Raw genomic sequence first — 23,067 nt, 5'->3', positions numbered from 1 at the left:
GAAGTCCATAAGAAATATAATGAGGTCCTTCTCCCCTAATTGTTAAAAATATTTCTCAATGCATTACAAGAGGGTAGATTACCATAGTAAATGAATGAAGCCAGTGTGGCGCCCCTGACCTGGTCAGGCACCACTGAGTACTGCACCCATGCTGGGGACAGTACAACACAGGTAATCCAGAAGGCTGACAGGGGTGTGGTACACAGGCGCATAGTAATCAGCTCTCACACATGTACCCATGAGAGGACCCCTGGGGATCCCAGGAGGGGGAAAAGCCTTCACCTTCACTGGAATAGTGGAGGGGGCCAAAAGCCTCCATCTCCTCTCAAGGGGTGTGGTAAGAGAGTCTGGTTGCTAGGTGGCGTAGGCAGGCACAAAAAGGGAAAAGAGAAGGAGGAGTAAACAGTCTAGAGTCTGCAGCAGAGTGTGGAGGAGTGAGGAGCAGGAAAGTGAAGCTCTGACAGGAGCAGCAGCGAAGGTCCCAGATGTGAGCCGGTTCAGAGCAGAGTCCAGGGAGCTCCGAGGAGAGCTGACCCCTTCCCCTGGGCTGCTGTAGTCTGACAGCGTCCGCGCAGTGGCTACCGACGGGGGAGAACGGTCACCTAGGAGTGCTACCCGAAACCCATCTCCAGCTAGAGAGAGAGCACAGAGTGGGAAGTAAGGAGACTGCTAGGGAGAACCAGGCCCAAACGGGCGGCAGATCCCGGAGCGGGGATAGATCCACCTTTCCCTGCTAAACCTGCCGGTGTGGGGCCCTCAAAGCTCACACCACAACACCACAAAAGCCGCAGCCACGTAGCCACAGTTAGGGCCCATAGCTCACAGGAGGCAAGCAGCTGGAGTGAGCTGGTCCAGGCCACAAGCAAACGGCAAACGAAGGGGAGTGAGGCTTCAGCAACTTCCCTGGGTGACCCCCATAGGGACTAAAAGTCGGGGTTACCCCAAACCACCAAGGGCTAAGGAAGGCGAGTTGGTAGTCACCATCAGAAGTCAGCCTGAAGGATACCTGGTTCCCGCCTGGTTCATCCCAGCTACGCCCGGGTTACTCACCCTGCCACCTGAAGTGAGTAAAAACCCTGAAAGACATTCTGCCTGTGTGGAGTTATTCTGCGCCTTGTGGTTCTACGCACCTACACAGGGCCCTGGGGCTTGCCTCACTCTCAGGAGGCTATTCCAACTAACTGCACTCACCATCAGCCCCAGGCGTCCCTCAACCTGCAGTGGCGGTCCCCACTGACCGCAATACTGAGAGTGGCGTCACGACAAGAAGAAGATCTCCTACCTGTGACCAGATCCAGCTGAGTGGAGTCCCTGAAGGTAATGCACCGACACAACACCTGTGGGGCTTCACATCTGGCGTCACGAACAGGATAAGGACTAGACCTGTCCAGACAGGTGACCATGTGCCTGGGCGGTCCGCTTGAAAAATTGGAAGCGCCGCCATATTGCCACCATGAAAAGCGCGCTGAAAAACAACAGCAGCCCGCGCTGGAAGAAGTTACCGCCCACGAAGAGGTGTGGCTACCCAGAGATCCCCTGGAGAGTTCGGACCTTGCCAGCTATGAGAGTGGAAGCGTCCAGAGACGGCGGGAAGGAAAGAGAGCCACAAGCCTGCTGCTGGGAGAGGAGCTGCTGAAAAAGGCAGAGCAGAAACTGAGCAGCTTGCTATCTGAGGCAACGGCGAGTCCACAGCTGGAGAGTCGTGCAGAAGAGGGCGCAGAAGAAATGGCGTCTGACCGCAGAAATCCAGAACCGGGCTCCGCTGCCTGGTGGTATCGGGAGCTGGCCCAGTTCTGCGACCGACTGGAGAACCGGGTTGTGGAGCAGATCCGGGAAGAACGAATGGAAATGCTGGAGATGACCGCGGCGGTTCGGGCCTATGAAAGGAGAGCCGCGCGCCGAGTGCCAGACAGGACGGCGATGACGCAGACCCCGATGCTGCCACCGGTGGGTGAGTCGAGTGATGCCCCGGCCAGCGCAAGTGCCCCGACCCCTGCTGCCACGCCCGCGGTCCCCGAAGAGGCGTCCGGTGCGGCGACGCTGAAGCAGGCCGCAGCCACGCCAGGTGCGGCCTTCCAAGCCCCAGCGGCCGCAGCGATGCCCTGCTCGGCCCACCAAGACCCGGTCCCTGCAGCAACGCCCAGTCCGGCCCGCAAAGAACCGGCTGCCACCGCGACCCTCATCCGCGTCGCAGGCGTAACGCTGACCCAGGCCGCCGCCCTGCTAGGCCCGGCCCGCCGAGACCCCACCGCCGCAGCAACGCTCGTCCGCGCCGCAAGTGAGGTGCTGAACCAGGCCGCAGCCACGCCAGGCGCGGCCCGCCAAGCCCAGACTGCTGCAGCGACGTCCAGCCCAGCCTGCACAGAGCCCCCTGCAACAGCGACACAGATCCAGGCCGCCGCCAGCCAGGGCGCGGCCCGCCAAGACCAGGCCGCCGCCAGCCAGGGCGCGGCCCGCCAAGACCAGGCCGCCGCCATCCAGGGCGCGGCCCGCCAAGACCAGGCCGCCGCCATGCCAGGCGCGGCCCGCCAAGAAGAGATTACCTCATCATTTACCCCGGCCTGCAAGGCCAGAGCAGACACCGCTCCCCAGTCCAAAGAGGTCCCTGCTAGGAAGACCCTGATAGGAGAGGACCCCGAATACTGGAAGCTGAAGGCTGACCTAGAGGCCCAGTTCCCACAAGAGATGGTGGATCGGTATCTGCTCCCTCCGCATACCCCCAAGGAGATTCAGGCAACCCCTGCAGCCGCACCAGAGAGTCCACCGCCCAGACCAGCTGAAGAAAGCCCATCCCCAGCACTGCCACCAAAGGAGTGCCAAGAAGAACTAAGGGGGAGAGGAGGCCAGGAAGCTGAGGAGCTGACTCCAGAGCCATACCCAGAGCCGGAGATGTTACCCTATTCCCGTTGGGATGAGGAAGACGTGACACCGTCCGCTGACGAAGATCTGCCTAAAAGTCTCACCTGGGAGTTTGCAAGCTGTACCACGCAGAGTTCAGGCCGCAAGACAAGGCGTCGCAACAGAACAACGCTGTCCCCTGCACCACAGTCTCCAGAGCAGAGGGAAGTTGCAGCCAGAGACCTACAGGAAAAAAGGTTACTGAGCAGGTCCAGAGCCCAGGCCAGAGGACCCCTTTGTAGAGGAATTGTGGAAGACTTTAGCCTGAAGTCAGGATACGGATTCATCGTTGCACCTGGTATCAAAGAAGAAAGGAAAGACAGTAATAAAGAAAGAAAAGACCAAAGACCTAATGATGAGACAACTACAGATGAGGAAAGAGGTCAAGAAACCAACAGGTGCCGCAGCCCTACAGGCCCAAGCCCTGGTGAAGAGGAGTCTGCATAAGTTCATGTAAAGTAAAGCAAGTTACCAGTTTGAAAAGTTTGTTTTGCAACGTTTTACAAGTTTAAGAATGTGCCCACATAAACTGATGTGAGAAATAAACCTTAAGGCTATGAACTGGCTATAGCCACAAACTCTCGCAGTGTAAATAGTTACACCAGAGGGCACCACCGCCACCAGAGTCAGCCTGTTTAGGGGCTTGGCTCGTCTGCAACCAGGGGGCACGTCCGTATATAGGGCCTTGGCTTACCTGCAACCAGAGAGCATGCCTGTTTATGGGGCCTGGCTCTCCACCACAAAGAGGGTACCTGGTCAGCACCAACTGTGGAGGCCGCCTCTGCATCCTGCCAGAAGAGGCTGAAGGCGCGGATCCACCAAGCCAGGTATACCCTGAAACCACCAGCCCATGAAAGCCGCCTCTACATCCTGCCAGAAGTGGCTGAAGCCGCGGCCAACGTGAAAGGGTTTTGGGTGGGTTAACGGACTTGTGGGTGGAGGGTGGTGATGTATGGTACCTGGTGCTTTTAAAAATGTTTTACATGTTTTAATGTTTTATGCATTTTAAAATGTTGTCTTGCAGCCCGAGGACGTGCTGGTGATAACTAAGGGGGAATGTGGCGCCCCTGACCTGGTCAGGCACCACTGAGTACTGCACCCATGCTGGGGACAGTACAACACAGGTAATCCAGAAGGCTGACAGGGGTGTGGTACACAGGCGCATAGTAATCAGCTCTCACACATGTACCCATGAGAGGACCCCTGGGGATCCCAGGAGGGGGAAAAGCCTTCACCTTCACTGGAATAGTGGAGGGGGCCAAAAGCCTCCATCTCCTCTCAAGGGGTGTGGTAAGAGAGTCTGGTTGCTAGGTGGCGTAGGCAGGCACAAAAAGGGAAAAGAGAAGGAGGAGTAAACAGTCTAGAGTCTGCAGCAGAGTGTGGAGGAGTGAGGAGCAGGAAAGTGAAGCTCTGACAGGAGCAGCAGCGAAGGTCCCAGATGTGAGCCGGTTCAGAGCAGAGTCCAGGGAGCTCCGAGGAGAGCTGACCCCTTCCCCTGGGCTGCTGTAGTCTGACAGCGTCCGCGCAGTGGCTACCGACGGGGGAGAACGGTCACCTAGGAGTGCTACCCGAAACCCATCTCCAGCTAGAGAGAGAGCACAGAGTGGGAAGTAAGGAGACTGCTAGGGAGAACCAGGCCCAAACGGGCGGCAGATCCCGGAGCGGGGATAGATCCACCTTTCCCTGCTAAACCTGCCGGTGTGGGGCCCTCAAAGCTCACACCACAACACCACAAAAGCCGCAGCCACGTAGCCACAGTTAGGGCCCATAGCTCACAGGAGGCAAGCAGCTGGAGTGAGCTGGTCCAGGCCACAAGCAAACGGCAAACGAAGGGGAGTGAGGCTTCAGCAACTTCCCTGGGTGACCCCCATAGGGACTAAAAGTCGGGGTTACCCCAAACCACCAAGGGCTAAGGAAGGCGAGTTGGTAGTCACCATCAGAAGTCAGCCTGAAGGATACCTGGTTCCCGCCTGGTTCATCCCAGCTACGCCCGGGTTACTCACCCTGCCACCTGAAGTGAGTAAAAACCCTGAAAGACATTCTGCCTGTGTGGAGTTATTCTGCGCCTTGTGGTTCTACGCACCTACACAGGGCCCTGGGGCTTGCCTCACTCTCAGGAGGCTATTCCAACTAACTGCACTCACCATCAGCCCCAGGCGTCCCTCAACCTGCAGTGGCGGTCCCCACTGACCGCAATACTGAGAGTGGCGTCACGACAAGAAGAAGATCTCCTACCTGTGACCAGATCCAGCTGAGTGGAGTCCCTGAAGGTAATGCACCGACACAACACCTGTGGGGCTTCACACCAGCATGGTGGTGATCCCAAAAGAGAGGAAAGACTCGCAGCATTCCTATAGAGTACACTGTTGCATATGAGATTTGGGGAAAGATTCATCGTATGGATTAAACTCCTACATTCCGCTCCTCAGGGAAAGATCCAGGTTAATGGACTTAGGTCAGACCTTTTCCCACAAGCAGGGGTGCCCGTTGTCTCTATTATTATTCGCTGTCGCAATTGAGCCACTGGCGAATATAATAGCATGAGAAATATGCTGGCCCATGCCTTTATTCAGAAGTAATTTGCTATAATGAGTTATATCGATCGTCAGCCTCCTGTTAAACCTCTTGGGGAGAAAACTCGTTAAGGCAGACTTCTGTTCTACCCTTTAAGTACCTTCTGATCAACTAACGTGATCATTTGCTATTTGACCTGTATATTTTGCATGCTATTATATCAACTTTCATTATACCTTCAATATTCATTTATGTTTAGGTCCATTATTTTTCGGGGTCACCAACATCAAGATGGGGACAGTTGTCCAGGTGTGGGGGCAATACTTAGGGTGCCAACCTCCGCAGACAGGCAGGGCAAATCTATCATGTTCATATCTAGGGATAGAACGTTATCTATTATATCTTTATCTTATTGTTGCACTTCTATTTATTTTTAAGGTTGAATCTTATCAAACAAGAAAAACTGAAATATCACATGGTCATAAGTATTCAGACCCTTTGCTCAGTATAGAGTAGAAGCACCCTTTTGTTTTAGTACAGCCATAAGTCTTCTTGGGAATGATGCAACAAGTTTTTCACACCTGGATTTGAGGATCCTCTGCCATTCTTCTTTGAAGATCCTCTCCATTTCTGTCAGATTGGATGGTGAACGTTGGTGGACAGCCATTTTCAGGTCTCTCCAGAGATGCTCAATTGGGTTTAGGTCAGGGCTCTGGCTGGGCCAGTCAAGAATGGTCACAGAGTTGTTCTGAAGCCACTCCTTTGTTATTTTATCTGTGTGCTTAGGGTCATTGTCTTGTTGGAAGGTGAACCTTCAGCCAAGTCTGTGGTCCAGAGCACTCTGGAAGAGATTTTCTTCCAGGATATCTCTGTACTTGGCCGCATTCATCCTTGCTTCAACTGCAACCAGTCGTCCTGGCATGATGCTGCCAGCACCATGTTTCACTGTTGGGATTGCATTTGCTGTTAATGAGCGGTGCCTGGTTTTCTCCACACATACCGCTTAGAATTATCACCAAAAAGTTCTTTCTTCATCTCATCAGACCAGAGCATCTTATTTCTCATAGTCTGTGAGTCCTTCATGTGTTTTTTGCAAACTCTATACAGGCTTACATATGTCTTGCACTGAGGAGAGGCCTCCATCGGGCCACTCTGCCATAAAGGCCCGACTGGTGGAGAGCTGCAGTGATAGTTGACTTTGTGGAACTTTCTCTCATCTCCCTACTACATCTCTGGAGCTCAGCCACAGTGATCTTAGGGGTCTTCATTACCTCTCTCACCAAGGCTCTTCTCCCACGATTGCTCAGTTTGGCTGGATATCCAGGTCTAGGAAGAGTTCTGGTGGTCCCAAACTTTTTCCATTTAAGGATTATGGAGGCCACTGTGCTCTTAGGAACCTTGAGTACTGCAGAAATTTTTTTGTAACCTTGGCCAGATCTGTGCCTTGCCACAATTCTGTCTCTGAGCTCCTTGGGCATTTACTTTGACCTCATGATTCTCATTTAGTCTCACATGCACTGTGATCTGTGAAGTCTTATATAGAGAGGTGTGTGCCTTTCCAAATCAAGTCCCATCAGTTTAATTAGCACAGCTAGACTCCAATGAAGGAGTAGAACCATCTCAAGGAGGATCACAAGGAAATGGACAGCATGTGACTTAAATATCAGTGTCTGAGCAAAGGGTCTGAATACTTATGACCATGTGATATTTCAGTTTTTGTTTAATAAATTTGCAAAAATGTCTACATTTCTGGGGTTTTTTTTATCTGTGAAGATGGGGTGCAGAGTGTACATTAATGAGAAAAAAATAAACTTTTTTGAATTTACCAAATGTCTGCAATTAAACAGAGTGAAAAATTTAAAGGGGTCTGAATACTTTCTGTACCCACTCTATATCATTTAGCCTGGAATAATATACCAGCAGTATTCATGAAGTCAGAATCTGCCATATGCTATCTCTCAGGGGTACTCCAGATGGTAGGCCTGGAACATTCAACCAGGTTCACCAGATGTTATCAAATTTCTTGATTGCCTTTCTCTTTCTATATACCCCTTTTTCTAGCCAAATAATATTGTTTAACTTATTCATTAACTCAATAACTGCGTGGTTGAGCGTCCAGTCCCATTTATAAATATACACAATAAAAAGTGTTTTTAAACAAAGACGTTTATTTTAGTTAATCTGTCAGATGTGGGGAGAGCCAACTGGATTAAGATGATTCTTATACCTTACATACTTTATTATCTGCACAACGCACCATTATGGCTTCCCTTGTGGCTCTTCTATATACTCAGTAGTATTTAAGGGACCTGATTTTCTGGAAAAATGCTCCAGTTTCCCATTGACCTATATTATACTCTGTACCCAAGTCTAGTCTAACTGCATGTTATAAGTACTGAACACCCTTGCATGGTAGTGCTCGCACATCACTATTACGTATGACTGTAATGTGTTTGTTCCATTGGATTTGAAGGGCTGGGTGGGAGAGAGGAAATGGTAATATGTAGGAATGACCTTATGGATTTATGTTTGTGGAGAAAATGGACACCTTTCTGGACTATTCTTGGATTGCTATTTGGAAGGATGCATAACAAGATCCGAGAAAGTGTTGGGAGCGTTCGTGACGCTTTATAAGTTGGATAATTATATAATTTTGAATTATCTTAAAATGTTTAAAAAAAAAAAAAAGTATCTGATTTTTTTAAAAAAAACAAAAACTGAACATGTGCATGGCAAAATTGTTTTTACATTCACTATGCCCATTTTCTGCTACTGTTTTGTGATGCATTTTGAGGTGAAAACAGGCTGAAAAAATGTGTGCACATACTATAGGGTTGAAACAGTTCTCTATGTATACACTATATCTGTTAATAGGGCTTCATCAGCCAAACAGAACCAAGAGTGTGTAAGGTCAATGTACATCAGTATACCACAAAAAATATGGTTTATTGTAAGACAAGTCTAGTACAAAAACATTTTTACTGTGCAGAATGCCTTTTTTTATATACGTGGGAGCCAATGAGTAACATATGCTACTGTATGGCATCTGTAACATGTACACATCATGAGCTACTCAGCCAATTGTCATGACGTATCTGTTAAACCAATGCCATTATAGTTTATGAATGATGGACACCACTGTTGGGCATCAGTTTTTTAGCATCTATTTAACTCCACTTCCTGTATGTCAGGATTGTACACACTAAGCACAGACAAAAACTACTATTAACATAGCCTAAGGGAAACTGGACACAGCAGACATCACTCAAGCTTGTGGAGATACGTAAACCACTGGGCTCTAGATATTAACAAAGACCAACGGTGAGATAGACATTACCCTGCCATTTACTTAGACCACTAGTGAATGGATAGATCGCTACCATAAACCACCATGTCACCCTAGGCCATCAGAGATGTTTGCATTAACTAACCTGGACCATAAGATAAGCAAGCATTAAAGGCAACCTGTCGGGTTATTCATTCAATGAAAACATACTTTGAACAGGGCACCCTGGGTTAATCATGTGATTCATGCTCCCTTTTTGTCTTTTCTAGATGTGGGAAATGAAGCAGAAGGCAGTGTGAACGCAGAGTACGGGAGGGTTCACTTTGATGACCTGGTCCCATCTCCAACCTCAGAGAAAGCTTTCCTTGCTCAGATTCATGCCAGAAAACCAACATACAACCATAATTCTTCTTCAGCTGCTGGAAATATTCGCGCAGATAGGTATGCATCTGTTATCAGTCAAGCCATTGTTTTCTTGTATTTAGTTTTAGAATATATTCCACTGCTTCCCAGCACATTTACTGAACATAGCCACTGGCTCTAAAAAGTTCCTTTTTAGTATTCATCTGGCATGTACAATATACTGATATGTTTGTATAGATGGAAAGAAAAGACGCAGCCCACTGAACCTTTATATGCACCTGCTCATCACACATCCCTGGATTGTAATCATCGCACTAATTTTGGTCAAAGTGAACAACATATACTGTATGGTGGTATCCCACAATGTGATGTTGGGAGAGCTCTATAAATCTGGGTTCACCTTAGATATACAAAAATTACCAAAGTTAACATTTCTCTTTAGTCATTATTTAAACGGGATATCCAGCCTTATAGAATTTATAGCTTAAGCCCACCCCCATACACAATAGATAGCTGTTGGTCGAATGGTTGGCTGTCGATCACTCTGTGTCTTATCTGTAAGGGAGCCTCTGTGCAGACTCCACTGACAGTGGCTTATCTTTTGGGGAACCAAAGTATAGTCATCTGAAATCCAACATGCCGGATCCTACTCTCCCCATCATAATTTGTCAGTGTAGAGTCAGGAGACCCCCATACTTGTTAGACTGTTAGCTGATCCTGCCAGTATTGCAGGTTTGACCAACAGTGGTCTAATATATATGGGTGCCTTGAGCCTTATGATTAAAATTGTGGGGCCCAATATCCGCACCCCCTCCAGCCAGCAGTTTATTCAATGTTTACTAGAGTTGTATACTGGTGTGATTTTACCAGTGCCATATTTTTTTTTCAGCGATGTTTAGGATATTGAAGCACTATTTCACTAAATTGAATGGGACAACAACACAATATCTTGAATTCTGCTTTAAAAAAAAAAAAACCCACAAAAAACGAATCAGAAAAAGCACATCCTTTAAGCAGAAGCGGCCCAAACAAAACAAACAAGAAAAAAAACAAAAACAAAACAAAACAGGATAGAAAGATGTGTAAACTCCTCCACAAGTATTCTATTTAGGGTTAAACCTGACAAATTTTCTTCAAAGAAGCAGCATCAGTTTAAACTAACACTTTTTCATTTCTTGAACATTTTTGCAGAGTCCCTGAAGATTCATACAACCGACATGATGATGAAACTTATGAGAATGACTCTGTGCGCCAACTTGAAAATGAGCTGAAAATGGAAGAGTATCTGAAACAAAAGTTGCAGGATGAAGCCTACCAGGTAAACGGGACCATACTGCATTTCTACGTCACATCGGTCTAAACAAGTTGGGAACATTCACCAATAATTTTCTCTACACGTGACCAGGCTTCATTTAGGAAGAATAGTTGTCATTCAAATAAAAAACTGTTCTTGGTAATAAATGTGAGCCATTCAAGTGGCAAACATCCAAAATCTTGAGCTGTAAATGTTGATTGAAATATTGATTTCAATTGGTGCCATATATTGGTCCACTTCTGTTAGTATGCACCCGCCGAGATGATCTGAATTGTGGGTGCTTTTGAGAGCCATCTGCAATCAGTTAGTTGTAGAAGATCCACTGAAGGGGATTTGTTCAAAATTCAATGTCAGTGAGCGCAAGACAAAACTGAGGATTCTTCCAGAAATACTACGGTATGTATTTCTGTATGAAAGGAATTACATTATTTCGAAATGTTTGTCTTTTATGCAAGAATTAAGCTGGTCATACACATTACAGGATAATCAGGGGCGTAGCTAGAGTCTTATTGACCCTGGGTCAAGTCTTGGATCTAGCCCCACTTTCCCCAATCACCAGCTTTTTGCTTTAATGTATAGGCCCCAGTGAGTCTGCAAAGCCCTAAAAGCACTTAGTCCCCCTTTCAAAAAAATCACTAAACAAAAAACGCACCTATATAATCAACACAGTCTGACGGCAAATAATACCACAACTGTACAAGTAAATGTACCACCACACTGTTACTGAACAAAATTTCCTATACAAACAACAATACCACTAGAGAAAGAACAAATAATACCTCCACATAGCAACCAAATAATACAGCTATACTGATCATTAACAAAAATATTACCATTGTACAGCGACCCTGTAGTGGTAAATACGACTTGTACGCAGATGCTGTATACATGTACAGATAAATGCAGAAACTCTTTGTGAACAAAGTCATTTATTTTCCATGTTGCCCTCGATTCAACCCAGAATACTGACAACTCATTATCATCTACGTCTTGTTTATGCAGAACGTAACACATGGAAATATTTTCATTATTTCTTTTACCCAATTTTAAATTGCGTCCTACACAGTAATAATTCCAACTTTCATTGCCATATCCTAATTTTGTACCCCCTATAACTATTTATTTCTTTATTATGCGTGCTTATATAGCGCCATCATGTTCCATAGCACTATTACAGACATCATTATCACTGTCCCCATTGGGATTCACTGTATAAATTCCCTATCTGAATGTCTTTCAACTGTGGGAGGAAACCATAAAACCAGGAGGAAACCCACATAAATAAAGGGTAAGCCTACAATACAAACTTCTTACAGATGTTGTCCTTGGTGGGATTTGAACCTCTGAACTATGGTACAACTAAAACCATACCACTTTTACCTGCAAAGTTACAGTGCCCCATCTGCGCCTCCACACACTAAGGGGTACTTTGCACACTACGACATCGCAGCTGCGATGTCGGTGGGGTCAAATTGAAAGTGACGCAGGTCCGGCGTCGCTCTCGACATCATAGTGTGTAAAGCCTAGATGATACGATTAACGAGCGCAAAAGCGTCGTAATCGTATCATCGGTATAGTGTTGGCGTAAACCATAATTACCTTGTTGCAACGGTCCGATGTTGTTCCTCGTTCCTGCGGCAGCACACATCGCTGTGTGTGAAGCCGCAGGAGCAAGGAACATCTGCTACCTGCGTCCCGGCCGCCAATGCGGAAGGAAGGAGGTGGGCGGGATGTTTACATCCTGCTCATCTCCGCCCCTCCGCTGCTATTGGCCGCCTGTCGTGTGACGTTGCTATGACGCCGCACGACCCGCCCCCTTAATAAGGAGGCGGGTCGCCGGCCAGAGCGATGTCGCAGGACAGGTGAGTGCATGTGAAGCTGGCGTAGCGATAATGTTCGCTACGCCAGCTATCACCATGATATCGCATCTGTGACGGGGGCAGGGACTATCGCACTCGACATCGCAGCATCGGCTTGCGATGTCGTAGTGTGCAAAGTAACCCTAATAGTGCTTCCTTTGCAATTTGTCCCCCTGTCTGCCCCTTGCAATCATATTACCTCCTTTGCTCAATACAATAATGCTTACAATAATAATTGATAATACTGATTCATTTGCCCTCATCACACTAATAATGTCCCCCTTATGCTCCAATTTTAATTAAAAAAAAATTCAAACTCCCCTCGCCCGACTCCCATGACGAGACCCTCCTTCTCCCTGCAGCCGCCGGCCAGGCACAGGTGTCACGATCATGTGATGTCATCGATCTGCCTAACTTCCTCAGTGCACTCCAAGCTCCAAAAAGGCTGTAGGCTTTCCGCAGTGTGTGACTTGCCAGAGCTATTGATGAGCGGGGAGCCAAGAGTTTGTTGCATCTATTCAGTTGATGATTGTTCTTTCTGCCATTTCCATCAACCTTGGTCTGTGTATGAGCTCCCTTAGGGCAGCATTAATACTCATGTCATCATCTGATGTTTGTCTCCTATAGGTCAGTTTGCAGGGCTGAATGCAATGTTCTCTTTCCTTCCCCTCAGAAGTGAGTATTTTCTACTACAGCAATAAATTATATACTTTAAGAGTTAATATTATGGACCTAGAGTGGTGTAAGAAATTAAAAAACTAAAAAATACCTTTTTCCCATTTACCTCTCTGGCGGTCACTCCTCCACATTTGGTCCCAGGCATCAGCATCTAGAGGGGCTTCACATGACTGATGCAGATAATCAGTGGTATTTTCAGTTGATTTAACTTGTTGTTCTGTTCGGGTTTACTATACACTTATAATGTTCCGGTTATTTTTAAAAAAAAAAAAAGTAAAAAAAAAATATACCAACCCATAGTAAGGATCCCTTAAATGAGGAAAAGTAAATTAACCACAAGTCTCAGAACCGCATAATGAATATTTTAAAAAAAAAAATCAAATTTCAAATTTGGTCATTTTTGACGGAAGAAGAGAACAACAGGGTTAAAAAAAAAATGTCATGATGAAGGGAAACCATAGTACAAAAGCATTCATTTGATCCCCCCTGTTTTCGTGTTGTCCTTTTGAGTGCTGGAGTTAATCCCTTCCTTTATATAGTCCCTTTTTCTCCAAGCACCTGATCTATGATGGTTGAGCCAAGCCCTATCCTTTCCATAGTACAAAACTCATCTGCCTGATTTTATAACTATTTTAATTAATCTGCACCAAGGAGACTTAATTTTATAAAGTTGATGTGTATATTGAATAGATGCAAGTTTTCATGGAGGAATATGGAGTCAGGTGAACAGCAGAGGGCACTCAATGCACGGTTATTAACGAAGACACTTTCTCTTATGGGAATGTACACATATTTTTATGTTCACATGACATAAAATATACAAATACATCTATTTCAAATATCAATTGAGGCAAAATTTGCATAAATCATTATGGATTTTACTGCAAAGTCCCTATTGATTTCACCAAACTTATTGAAAGAGATGAAATCCGCAGCGTGAATTCACATGCTTGGATGTTAAATGTAGACTTCAGATTAGTTTCCCACTGTTTTATAGATGATATTTCATAAAGATTCATTCACAATGCTGGTGCTGAAAATATCGAACAGAACAAATTTTCCATACTGAAAATCATAAAATCCGTTGCAACCAAGAACTATAGGGTACTTTACACTCTGCGATATCGGTATCGATATCGCTAGCGAGCGTACCCGCCCACGTCGGTTGTGCGACACGGGCAAATCACTGCCGATGGCGCACAACATCGCTAACACCCATCACACGGACTTACCTTCCCTGCGACGTTGCTCTGGCCGGCGAACCGCCTCCTTTCTAAGGGGGCGGTTCATGCGGCGTCACAGCTACGTCACACGGCAGCCGTCCAATAGAAGCGGAAGGGCAGAGATGAGCAGGCGGAAGATCCCGCCCATCTTCTTCCGTCCTTCTTTTCCGGTGGACGCAGGTAAGGAGATGTTCGTTGTTCCTGCAGTGATATATACAGCGATGTGTGCTGCCGCAGGAACGACGAACAACATCGTACCTGCAGCAGCAACGATTTTTGGTAAATGAACGACCTCTCCAAATCCAACGATTTTTACCTCTTTTGTGATTGTTGAAGGTCGCTCGTACGTGTCACACGCTGCGATGACGCTAACAACGCCGGATATGCGTCACTAACGCCGTGACCCCCGTGACCCGATAAATCGTTAGCAATGTCGCAGCGTGTAAATGGCCCTTATGTGAAGATGTTTAATATGAAGATATAATGGCTGATAAGGAACCATTCTATGAAAGCCTTTGAAAATTTCTGAATTACTTCCCAAGATGTAGGTATAGGTGTACCATTGTTATCTAGGCATCTGTATGTGCATTGACGAATTACAAAGTAATCGGCCTGTTTTATTTTGTTCCAGAAAAACAGTCGTATGGAGAAGATGCACGTAGCATGAGAAGTCGTGGATGTCAACCAACAATCCCGCAGGAAAAAACGCAGGTTGACCTCACCTGCTGCATCTTCTAGTACAAAGAATCCCATCAGAGTCCACCGGAATGTAGCAGAGCACATTTGTTCTAAGCCGTGTAGTTTGTAGCTGTGTGTTATAACTATTATTTTCCAAAAAAAAAAATATATATATATATATATATTATTTGATCTTAAATTATATTTCTCATTTAAAAAAAAAATCTAGCCATGTACACATACTCATTCATTGTCATATACCAGATGTAGACGAGATTGCCAGGTGGTCTCGTCGTTTGATAACTGAAATCTCCCTTACTTCCAAGGGGAAGGGAAAAGAAAGTATTCAGACAAGCTTTCTGATGCACTGTAGAGAATCACTGAATCCATCCACCCGGTGTATGCAAACGTCTTCTCTGCCACTCGCCAAACTAGCAGAGGAGATGGTCTCACCACATGGTGGTGGACCCCTGAAGCCAATGATTTGTATGACAGCTGTTACTACTATTTGTCTGAGTGCCTTAGTTCCATTTGAACCTACTCAGCCACTTATCTAGTAGCAGTATCTAGCTCCGGCCATTGTGCACTGCATGGTCTGCAGCAGAGCTCCCCTTTTTCAGCTGGAACAGCGGGGTACTGGCTCCCGCAGTCGGCAGGGCACATGGACGGTGAGACTTCACCGACAAATACAGCACTTTTTATCTAATTCTACTGCAGCAGGATTTGCACTGAAATTGCGGCTGCGATCCTTGATATCCGTGTGGTGTAGGCGGCGATGGCGGTGACCCCGCAGTTCCAGAGTTCTATACATCTATTTAAGTCACTGGATAGAATTGAATGCATTGATTCACATTTATTTTTATTGGTTCTGAAAAGGTACAAAGATTTATGTGTACAAAGCCCTCGGAAAGAAAATAATAAAGTTAGGGCTAATTGTAGAATTTTGTATTTCTTTTCCTCTCAAGAACTCACAGATCAGCCATACAAGTTTTTAGTGTATATATCTATATATAAATATATATATTTTTCATTTTCAATATAGACACTATCATATACAAAAAAAATAAACAAATGATACATTGTTCAGACTATTTAGAATCTAGTTTTTGCAATCCACACAGATGCTATTAAAACTGTGAACTATGTTTTGAGCTACTCATAATTAACCCTCTCACTGCTGCAGGGTTCTGCCGGGCACAGCATGCCCATCCTTGGCAGCTGAAAGGATAAAGCTGTTTATAACCACAGGTGCCATAAATCCCCAAACTAGCAAAAACCTATCCTCTACCATATTGCTGTCGCCTCACATGTTTCTTTTCGTCGTTATTTTGCGGTTTGTTGCACATATATCTATTGTGTTCTTTGAAATTATGCTTTTTTGTTTTGTTTTTTGAAAGCCCTTGTATTCACTGTTACTGCATGCTTGCAAAAGTAAAGGAAATCTGTCACTTAGGCTTAGCGAAGTGATATTACTAGGTCCTATTAATGTGTGACATGCGCACTAATATGCAGCAAAATGTCCCCCTACATAGGAGCGGCAAATACACATTGTTTTCTGAATGCCTTATGGCCGCCAAACATTTTGCATGCATGCTGGGGGCAAGTAAGGGTAGCAGTGAAAAGCACATGGGTGTGCATGTACGGGGGAGAATATTGGGAAACACGTAGCCCTAATTATGGGATGCACTGGATTATGGCTGAGGACAGGAAAACTCATGTGAATCATTTTCTAGTAAAATGTCTGTGTACACAGTGGAACTTGTTTGTCATGTTAGAAAATTTGTTGACTTTCCATTGTCTGTTAGTTGTTAAATAAAGCCTGTGTAGACAGATCTCTGAAAGGAACTGTATTTAAAGGCTATGGACATCTTTTCACTGAAATTTCCTTCCTAAATGATACGTTTATTTAAGCAACTTAATTTAATAAAAAATGTCCTATTATGTTGCATTTGTAGAGCGCTGTGTACATGGCTGCTTCTGTCTGCGATGGCTTTCTCAACATTTTACCTCCCTTCGCTCAGAAATATCAGCCGGTAGGGGAAGGTTATTGTACACAGCAGAGTGTGGAGAAAGGGGAAAGCGAGTCTTCAGAGAGGGCAGATCTGACTATTCTCGCTGTCGCCACAGTAGTAAGCAGATCTTTCATGGGCTGTAGAAAAGGCAAGGCTAAGTTCCAACTGTGTGAAAAACATAAATGAGGAGACAAATGTATTTATGGGTATTCCCAAATGTTCCCAACCCGTTTAAGTCATTAGGCTGGGGCCACACGGGGCACTACTGCGATGCTCGCATGAGACTCGGCTCGCGCTGGCAGCACAGCAGGAGCCGAGTGTCCTACGAGTGTGCCTGCACCTGAGGTCCGATCATGTGAGCAGCGGGGGGCGGGCTGGCACGGAGGAGGGGAGGGAGGGATTTCTCTCCCTCTCTCCTCCGTAGTCGGCTATTGCCATTCTCCCACTGCACTGGCAGTACACCGGTGTACCGCGAGTGCAGTGCGATTTTTCTCTCTCCCCATTCTCTTGAATGGGTGCGAGAGAAAGAGTCTCGCATTACAGTCGCAGCATGCTGCGATTGTTTTCTCAGTCCGATTAGGGTTGAGAAAATAAGCGCTCATGTGTGCTGACACACAGGCTAGAATTGGTCCGAGGGGAATGCGATGTTTTATCGCACTCCACTTGCACCGATTTTCTCGCCGTGTGGCTTAGGCCTTATTGTTGAAAAATGAACATCATCCCTCTTCTTGTTAGTGTGTTCTTAGGCAGAAGAAAGCTCAATGCCCTGGACAACCAATCGTCTGCCCAGATACCCAAAGCACAGTATTGTGCATCAAAGATGGAATAACAATTCCGGGAAACCTTTGTATTGTGCCATCCCTCTCAGGTCGCTATAGCCGGACATTGTCAGCCATGATATGTCATGTAGGGACATGGCTTATTGACACGGGCCTTGGTAACACCCAGTTGGCCATTATATATTGGTACTCTAATGATGTTCATATGGAATGCAAGTTTTTACTAAAAAGATATATCAGGAAAGCTAATAAGTAGAGATGGGCGAATAGTACTATTCGTGTTTGGATAATGGTTACCGAATACCAAGTACTTGTCCAGTATTCGTCACGCCAAGAAAAATGAACCATCACTACTAAGCCCTCTCTAAAGGTGACTTTGAAGAGGACTTATCATCTCCCCTGACATGTATTAGTAACATTTGCATTCTTGATATTGTAACATTTATGAGGCACCTTTTTTTTTTTTTTTAAACTGCATTGTGCAATTCCAGCTTTTTCTACACAGGAATTTATCAATTGGCAAATGGGCGTTTCTAGTTGGGGGTGTCCCTACACACTTTTACTGTCCAATCAGTGCTTACAGTGTCAATGTCAAGGGACACACCCCTTTTCATAAACAAAATGAATTTATTAATAAATGAGGAGTAACAAGGAGCCGCATAGTGTAAAGGTGCAAGGAAAGATGCCTGCCAACTGTTATTTCATAGGGAATACGTATTCTGAAGACACGTCAGGAGTGCTGACAAGGGCCTCTTCATTGTATAATACTGGAAAGTAATTGGTCACTGATATCTGTAAGAGTAAGATAGGGACAAAGTTTAAAGTCAATCACCCAGTTAACTTTTGCTAAGTGGAAAAAAACCAGGAAAGGACCCTTATGTTAAACTTATGCATCTGGTTTAAAGATGTTAGAGATGCTGCTATTGTAGAGTTTCATTATAATGTGCAGGATTGTAGATAATTTAAAGGAAGTTGTCCTCCAAGCTCTGCTGTACACACTCATGTTCCATGGATGATCGGCCTGAACTCCTCTTCCTCATAGGTATATATAAGGCTGTCGAGTTCAGGTAAGGACACCTGTAAACAGTCCATGCATTGTGTTCAGTATTCGGACATGACACATAGATATGTGAATCCGGCTTTGGTTCCATTGTAGGTGTTTACCAATTGAATGTGAATGAATAATCTGAAAGTGTTATAATATGTATGTTCTGATTAAAGGTTAAAGCACCACTCCAGGGGGTTAGTTATTTATTTTACCACTGGAGTGGTGCCACTAATTTAAGTTCCCTGCCTTAGTCTCATATTTACCAGCCTTCATCTTTCATCTTCACCACTCCAGTCATTATCTATACGTTTTTGACCTGCTATATCACTCCATTGTTTGCTGGGCGAGCCAAAGGTTATTTCTCAATGTAAAGGCCCCATCACACACAACGAGATCGCTAACGAGATCGTTGCTGAGAAACAGTTTCTGTGACGAAGCAACGATCTTGCCAGCGATCTCGTTATGTGTGACACATACCAGCGATCAGGCCCCTGCTGTGAGATCGCTAGTCGTTGCAGAATGGTCCGGACCATTTTCTTCAAAGCCAATGTCCTGCTGGGCAGGACACATCGCTTTGTTTGATTCCTACCAACGACCTCCTAACAGGCCCACCGCCGCCGAGATTGTTATACAGGTCATTCATCGTTACTGCGTTGTTGGTAAGGTCTGACCGTGTGACATCTCACCAGCGACTTACCAGCGATCCTTATCAGGTCGTATCGTTGTCGGGATCGCTGGTAAATCGTTGTGTGTGACTGGGCCTTAAGTCTATGAAAGCCAGAACGAGGCTCTCCTAGAGTTACATTGACAGCTTGTGACTGATACCACTGACTTCTGGTCAGTCAGAAGTTGCTGTCACAAGATAACTTATCAAAATTATAGTTCCGCTGGGAAGAGCTAAAGACGGTAGCTTGTAAGTATATTACTACGCTCAGGGACCTTACATTAGTGGCACCACTCCAATGCTGGAGTAAAAAAAAAAAACCCAAAAACCGCTGGAGTGGTGCTTTAAAGGGTTTGTCCACTTTCAGAAAAGTTTTTCCTATAAGTTTCATTAGAAGTCTAAACTAATTGCTCTTTACTTACACTGCTCGGATTCAGCGCTAAGTCTCGGCGGCTACTCCTGGTGTTTGTTGTTGCCTGTAGCACTGACGTTATTTTGACAATGCTGCATACAACTCAGCTCAGCATCTCTGCTGTCATGGCAGCCTATCGGTGAGCTCAGGGGCTTGTGCCATCTACACAAGCAGAGCCACTGAGCTCGGATGTATGCAGCGTTATATCAGACATCTGATAGTGGGCGTAGCCACAGAGACACAACGCTGGACCTGGACAGGACAACTAAAGAACAATGGGGCCTTGGGTTTGTTTTGTTTTTTTTACTAATAATGGCACTTATAAAAAAAAATTCAGAAAAGGGGTAGACAACCCCTTTAGCCTCACAAAACCAAGGTCTTTTACATTTGTTTGTTTCAGACAGAACTCTCCATTGCTTTAAAGCTCTTAAAGAGGACCAACCACCAGGATTTTCGTATATAAACTAAAGCCAGTGCTATATTGGTGCTATCATATTGATTCTAATTATACCTTTAGTTGTGAGATCAGATGTATAGTTTCTGAAATACAGGCAAGTAAAGTTTGTGAAATACACTGTTACTTGATTGATAGGTGCTGCAGAATATCTAATAGGTGGATTGGGTTTTGCTGGTTATTCCCAAGCCTGTCTGCCTTCCTTTCCTTTCTTACACTGTCCTTCCTCCACCTGTAATAAGAGACAGGAGGAGGAAGGAAAGGCAGGTAGACTGGGGCGGGAATAACTAGCACAACCGGACCCACCTATTAGATATTCTGCAGCGCCTATCAGTCAACCAACAATGCATTTCACAAACTTTACTTGCCTGTATTTCAGAAACTATACATTCGATCTCAAAACTAAAGGTATGTTTAGAATCAGCATGATAGCACCAGCATTGCACCGGCTTTAGTTTATATAGGAAAATTCTGGAGGTTGGTTCTATTTAATCCACATACCTCATGAGAAGGTGTCAGCAACCAAAAATCATGAGGTGGATATTAAATTTGGGTGATAATGGCTTGAGTGTATTGTGTGCTTGATTATTTTATAAGGCATTTTAGCACTTAAGGATTTTTTACGTTGCTTTCCTAAAGCAAAGCCTGAAGTGGTTTTGTTATAGTTCAAGTGTGTTAATTCTAAGTTACCTTAGGAAAAATTCTTATCTTAAACAATTTTTCTTAAAAAAAGAAGTAATAATTCTTTAACCTGGTGTCACCCAGTACTTGACTATTATCATAGCTCTTTCATGCGGTGAGATCTCCCTAGATTAGAAGAAATGGTTAACTAGACATTTGAATACATTGTAACATATCATGAGACAATATCTAGTTTTAAAGTTGACTTCAAGAAAACAAATAGCTTACATGTCATATAGATGACTGCTGGAGATTAATGACCTAGAGACCGGGACCCCTCTCAATAGGGTTGTCTATCAGTTTCTAACACAGCTCCCCTAATAAAATATGTCTGAAGCTATGACCACCCGGTTTTGAGCTGTGGGTCACCTAATTAACCATTAGTATAAAAACTAGGGAAGTAGGGTCTCGGTTATTTCATCAAAATTTTGTTGCAAGTTTTGTGTCTACTAAAATGTTCACGTAATCTACATTTGGCCTTTGCAATCTACTGGTATCCTTCGATTCCCCCCCCACCTGATTTTCTTGTGATAGTATGTCCAGAGGTATGATAATCTGACAACTCGAGGTGCCATTAATCCCAGATTACAGGATATTTACTGTACACTATAAAAACCGCATGTTATTCTTCTATTACATCTGTTTTATCCATTATAGTTTATATCTATTCTTTATTTGACTTGTTTTCATGACCCATAAATGAGATGAAGAAAAAAGTGCCGAGAGAAAATAGATAAATGAAAAGTCACAGTCATGAGAAGTCAGGGTAGGGTTACCTGTAGGGGGGTTTCTGGAGCAATTTTTGGCAATAGAGGATCAGCCATTCCCACCTTGCCAGTGTGAAGTAATATTTCCAACTATTATTTTAAGTGGTTTGTTTAGCCTACATTATACTGTGTGAGACATACGTAGGGTTTAATCATCGAGCAGACTGGCTTCCAGATATTGCTTTTTGAGTGTTTACAGAATGTATACAGAGAGGTAATTAGAATGTAGAATATTTTAGTTTTTTGCATATGATTTGCGTGGCCTTCATTACAATACTTTCCTAAGATACTTTTGCTGTTGTGTTTTCCTTTTTCCTTTGCATGGTTCATGTACTAATTAGTTAGCAAAGGTATTATTTATATTGTTCTGTTTACTTCCCACCTTATAGTACTCCTGTCAATTGCACAGAATAAAGGAGCTCAAATTTTGTGGGCTGAAATAAGATATTCCTTATTACCCGTGGAGTGATTACGCCACTGATTCTGTTGGTTTGTGACTGACGAAGCTGGGATATGAGTTGTCTGGAAAGTGTTCAGCCCACAAAATTGCCGCTAAGTCACTGTGCCGCAAACAGATACGTTTATTGTAGATAGACCTTGTAAATATGGGCAGCCTCAGGTTGCGTCGTTTATCAAGTGGAGTCATACTTATAGACAAAGCAGATATGAGTGATCCTCAATATTGGAACAGGCCTTGTACCTTCACAACCAAAAATAGCAAACTATGAAATCTCAAGGTTACTGATATTTGTAATTCTATCGCTAGTGTACTTGACCACTTGAAGACCGCAAGAACAGAAACACTAAAAAGATTTGACAAATTTTATTGGTATTGTAACAAAACTACTACTGTATGGAAAATTTTGTATTGCTGTTAAGTATTGTTTTGTGTGTGTTGGAACCTACATGGGACATGTCCTATTTTGAAGTGGTTATAACTGTGTGTCTATATTTTGGAATGGAATTATTTCTTCATTAAAATCGATTTTTAAAAACTTTATGACTTGATTTTGTGACTTTCTATTTATACTACTGTACTTTTATTAATCTGTTGAACTACATTTTAAGTATGGTAAATTTCTCTCGCGTTGTTGGGGGGGGGGTTAGCCACATTTTTCAAAACTGCACGTGGTTCAAATTTTGCACAAAATTAAAATTTCCCATTATTTTTGCTTTTATCCTTCTTTGCAACTTGGTTATATAGGTTGAAAAATACACTGGCCCATCAAGTTCAATAATTCTCCACCAGTTACACATTCTCTATTTCTAAATTATTTGGAATCCACAATGTAAAATGTTGCATGTATTGCTAAAATGTTGCAAAAACTGCAGGTATACAAAAAAAGAAATTGCAGAGCAAAGAGAGGGGACTGGACCACGTTTGCACAAAAATGTTGCCACTTTATAAAACAACAGTCCTGACCAGCCACTCCAAT

The 23,067-nt window shown here is 44.5% G+C and overlaps 1 protein-coding gene across 15 annotated transcripts in view; it reads left to right on the top strand.

Moving 5' to 3' along the window:
* DTNA (dystrobrevin alpha) overlaps nucleotides 1-12,910 on the top strand; it is a 340,802-nt gene extending 327,892 nt beyond the window's left edge. For all 15 annotated transcript variants that reach the window (XM_075353296.1, XM_075353295.1, XM_075353298.1 and 12 more), the window contains 3 exons: nucleotides 8,968-9,139; nucleotides 10,253-10,379; nucleotides 12,863-12,910. In XM_075353296.1, coding sequence (XP_075209411.1) covers nucleotides 8,968-9,139; nucleotides 10,253-10,379; nucleotides 12,863-12,880 — 317 coding nt within the window. In that variant the 3' untranslated portion in view covers nucleotides 12,881-12,910. The remainder of the gene's footprint in view (nucleotides 1-8,967; nucleotides 9,140-10,252; nucleotides 10,380-12,862) is intronic.
* Nucleotides 12,911-23,067: the final 10,157 nt, after the last annotated feature.

This window comes from Anomaloglossus baeobatrachus, chromosome 6 (genome assembly GCF_048569485.1).
Source record: "Anomaloglossus baeobatrachus isolate aAnoBae1 chromosome 6, aAnoBae1.hap1, whole genome shotgun sequence".
NCBI lineage: Eukaryota > Metazoa > Chordata > Amphibia > Anura > Aromobatidae > Anomaloglossus > Anomaloglossus baeobatrachus.
The sequence above is the reverse complement of the archived record's forward strand: the minus strand, read 5'-3'. Positions and strand labels throughout refer to the sequence as shown.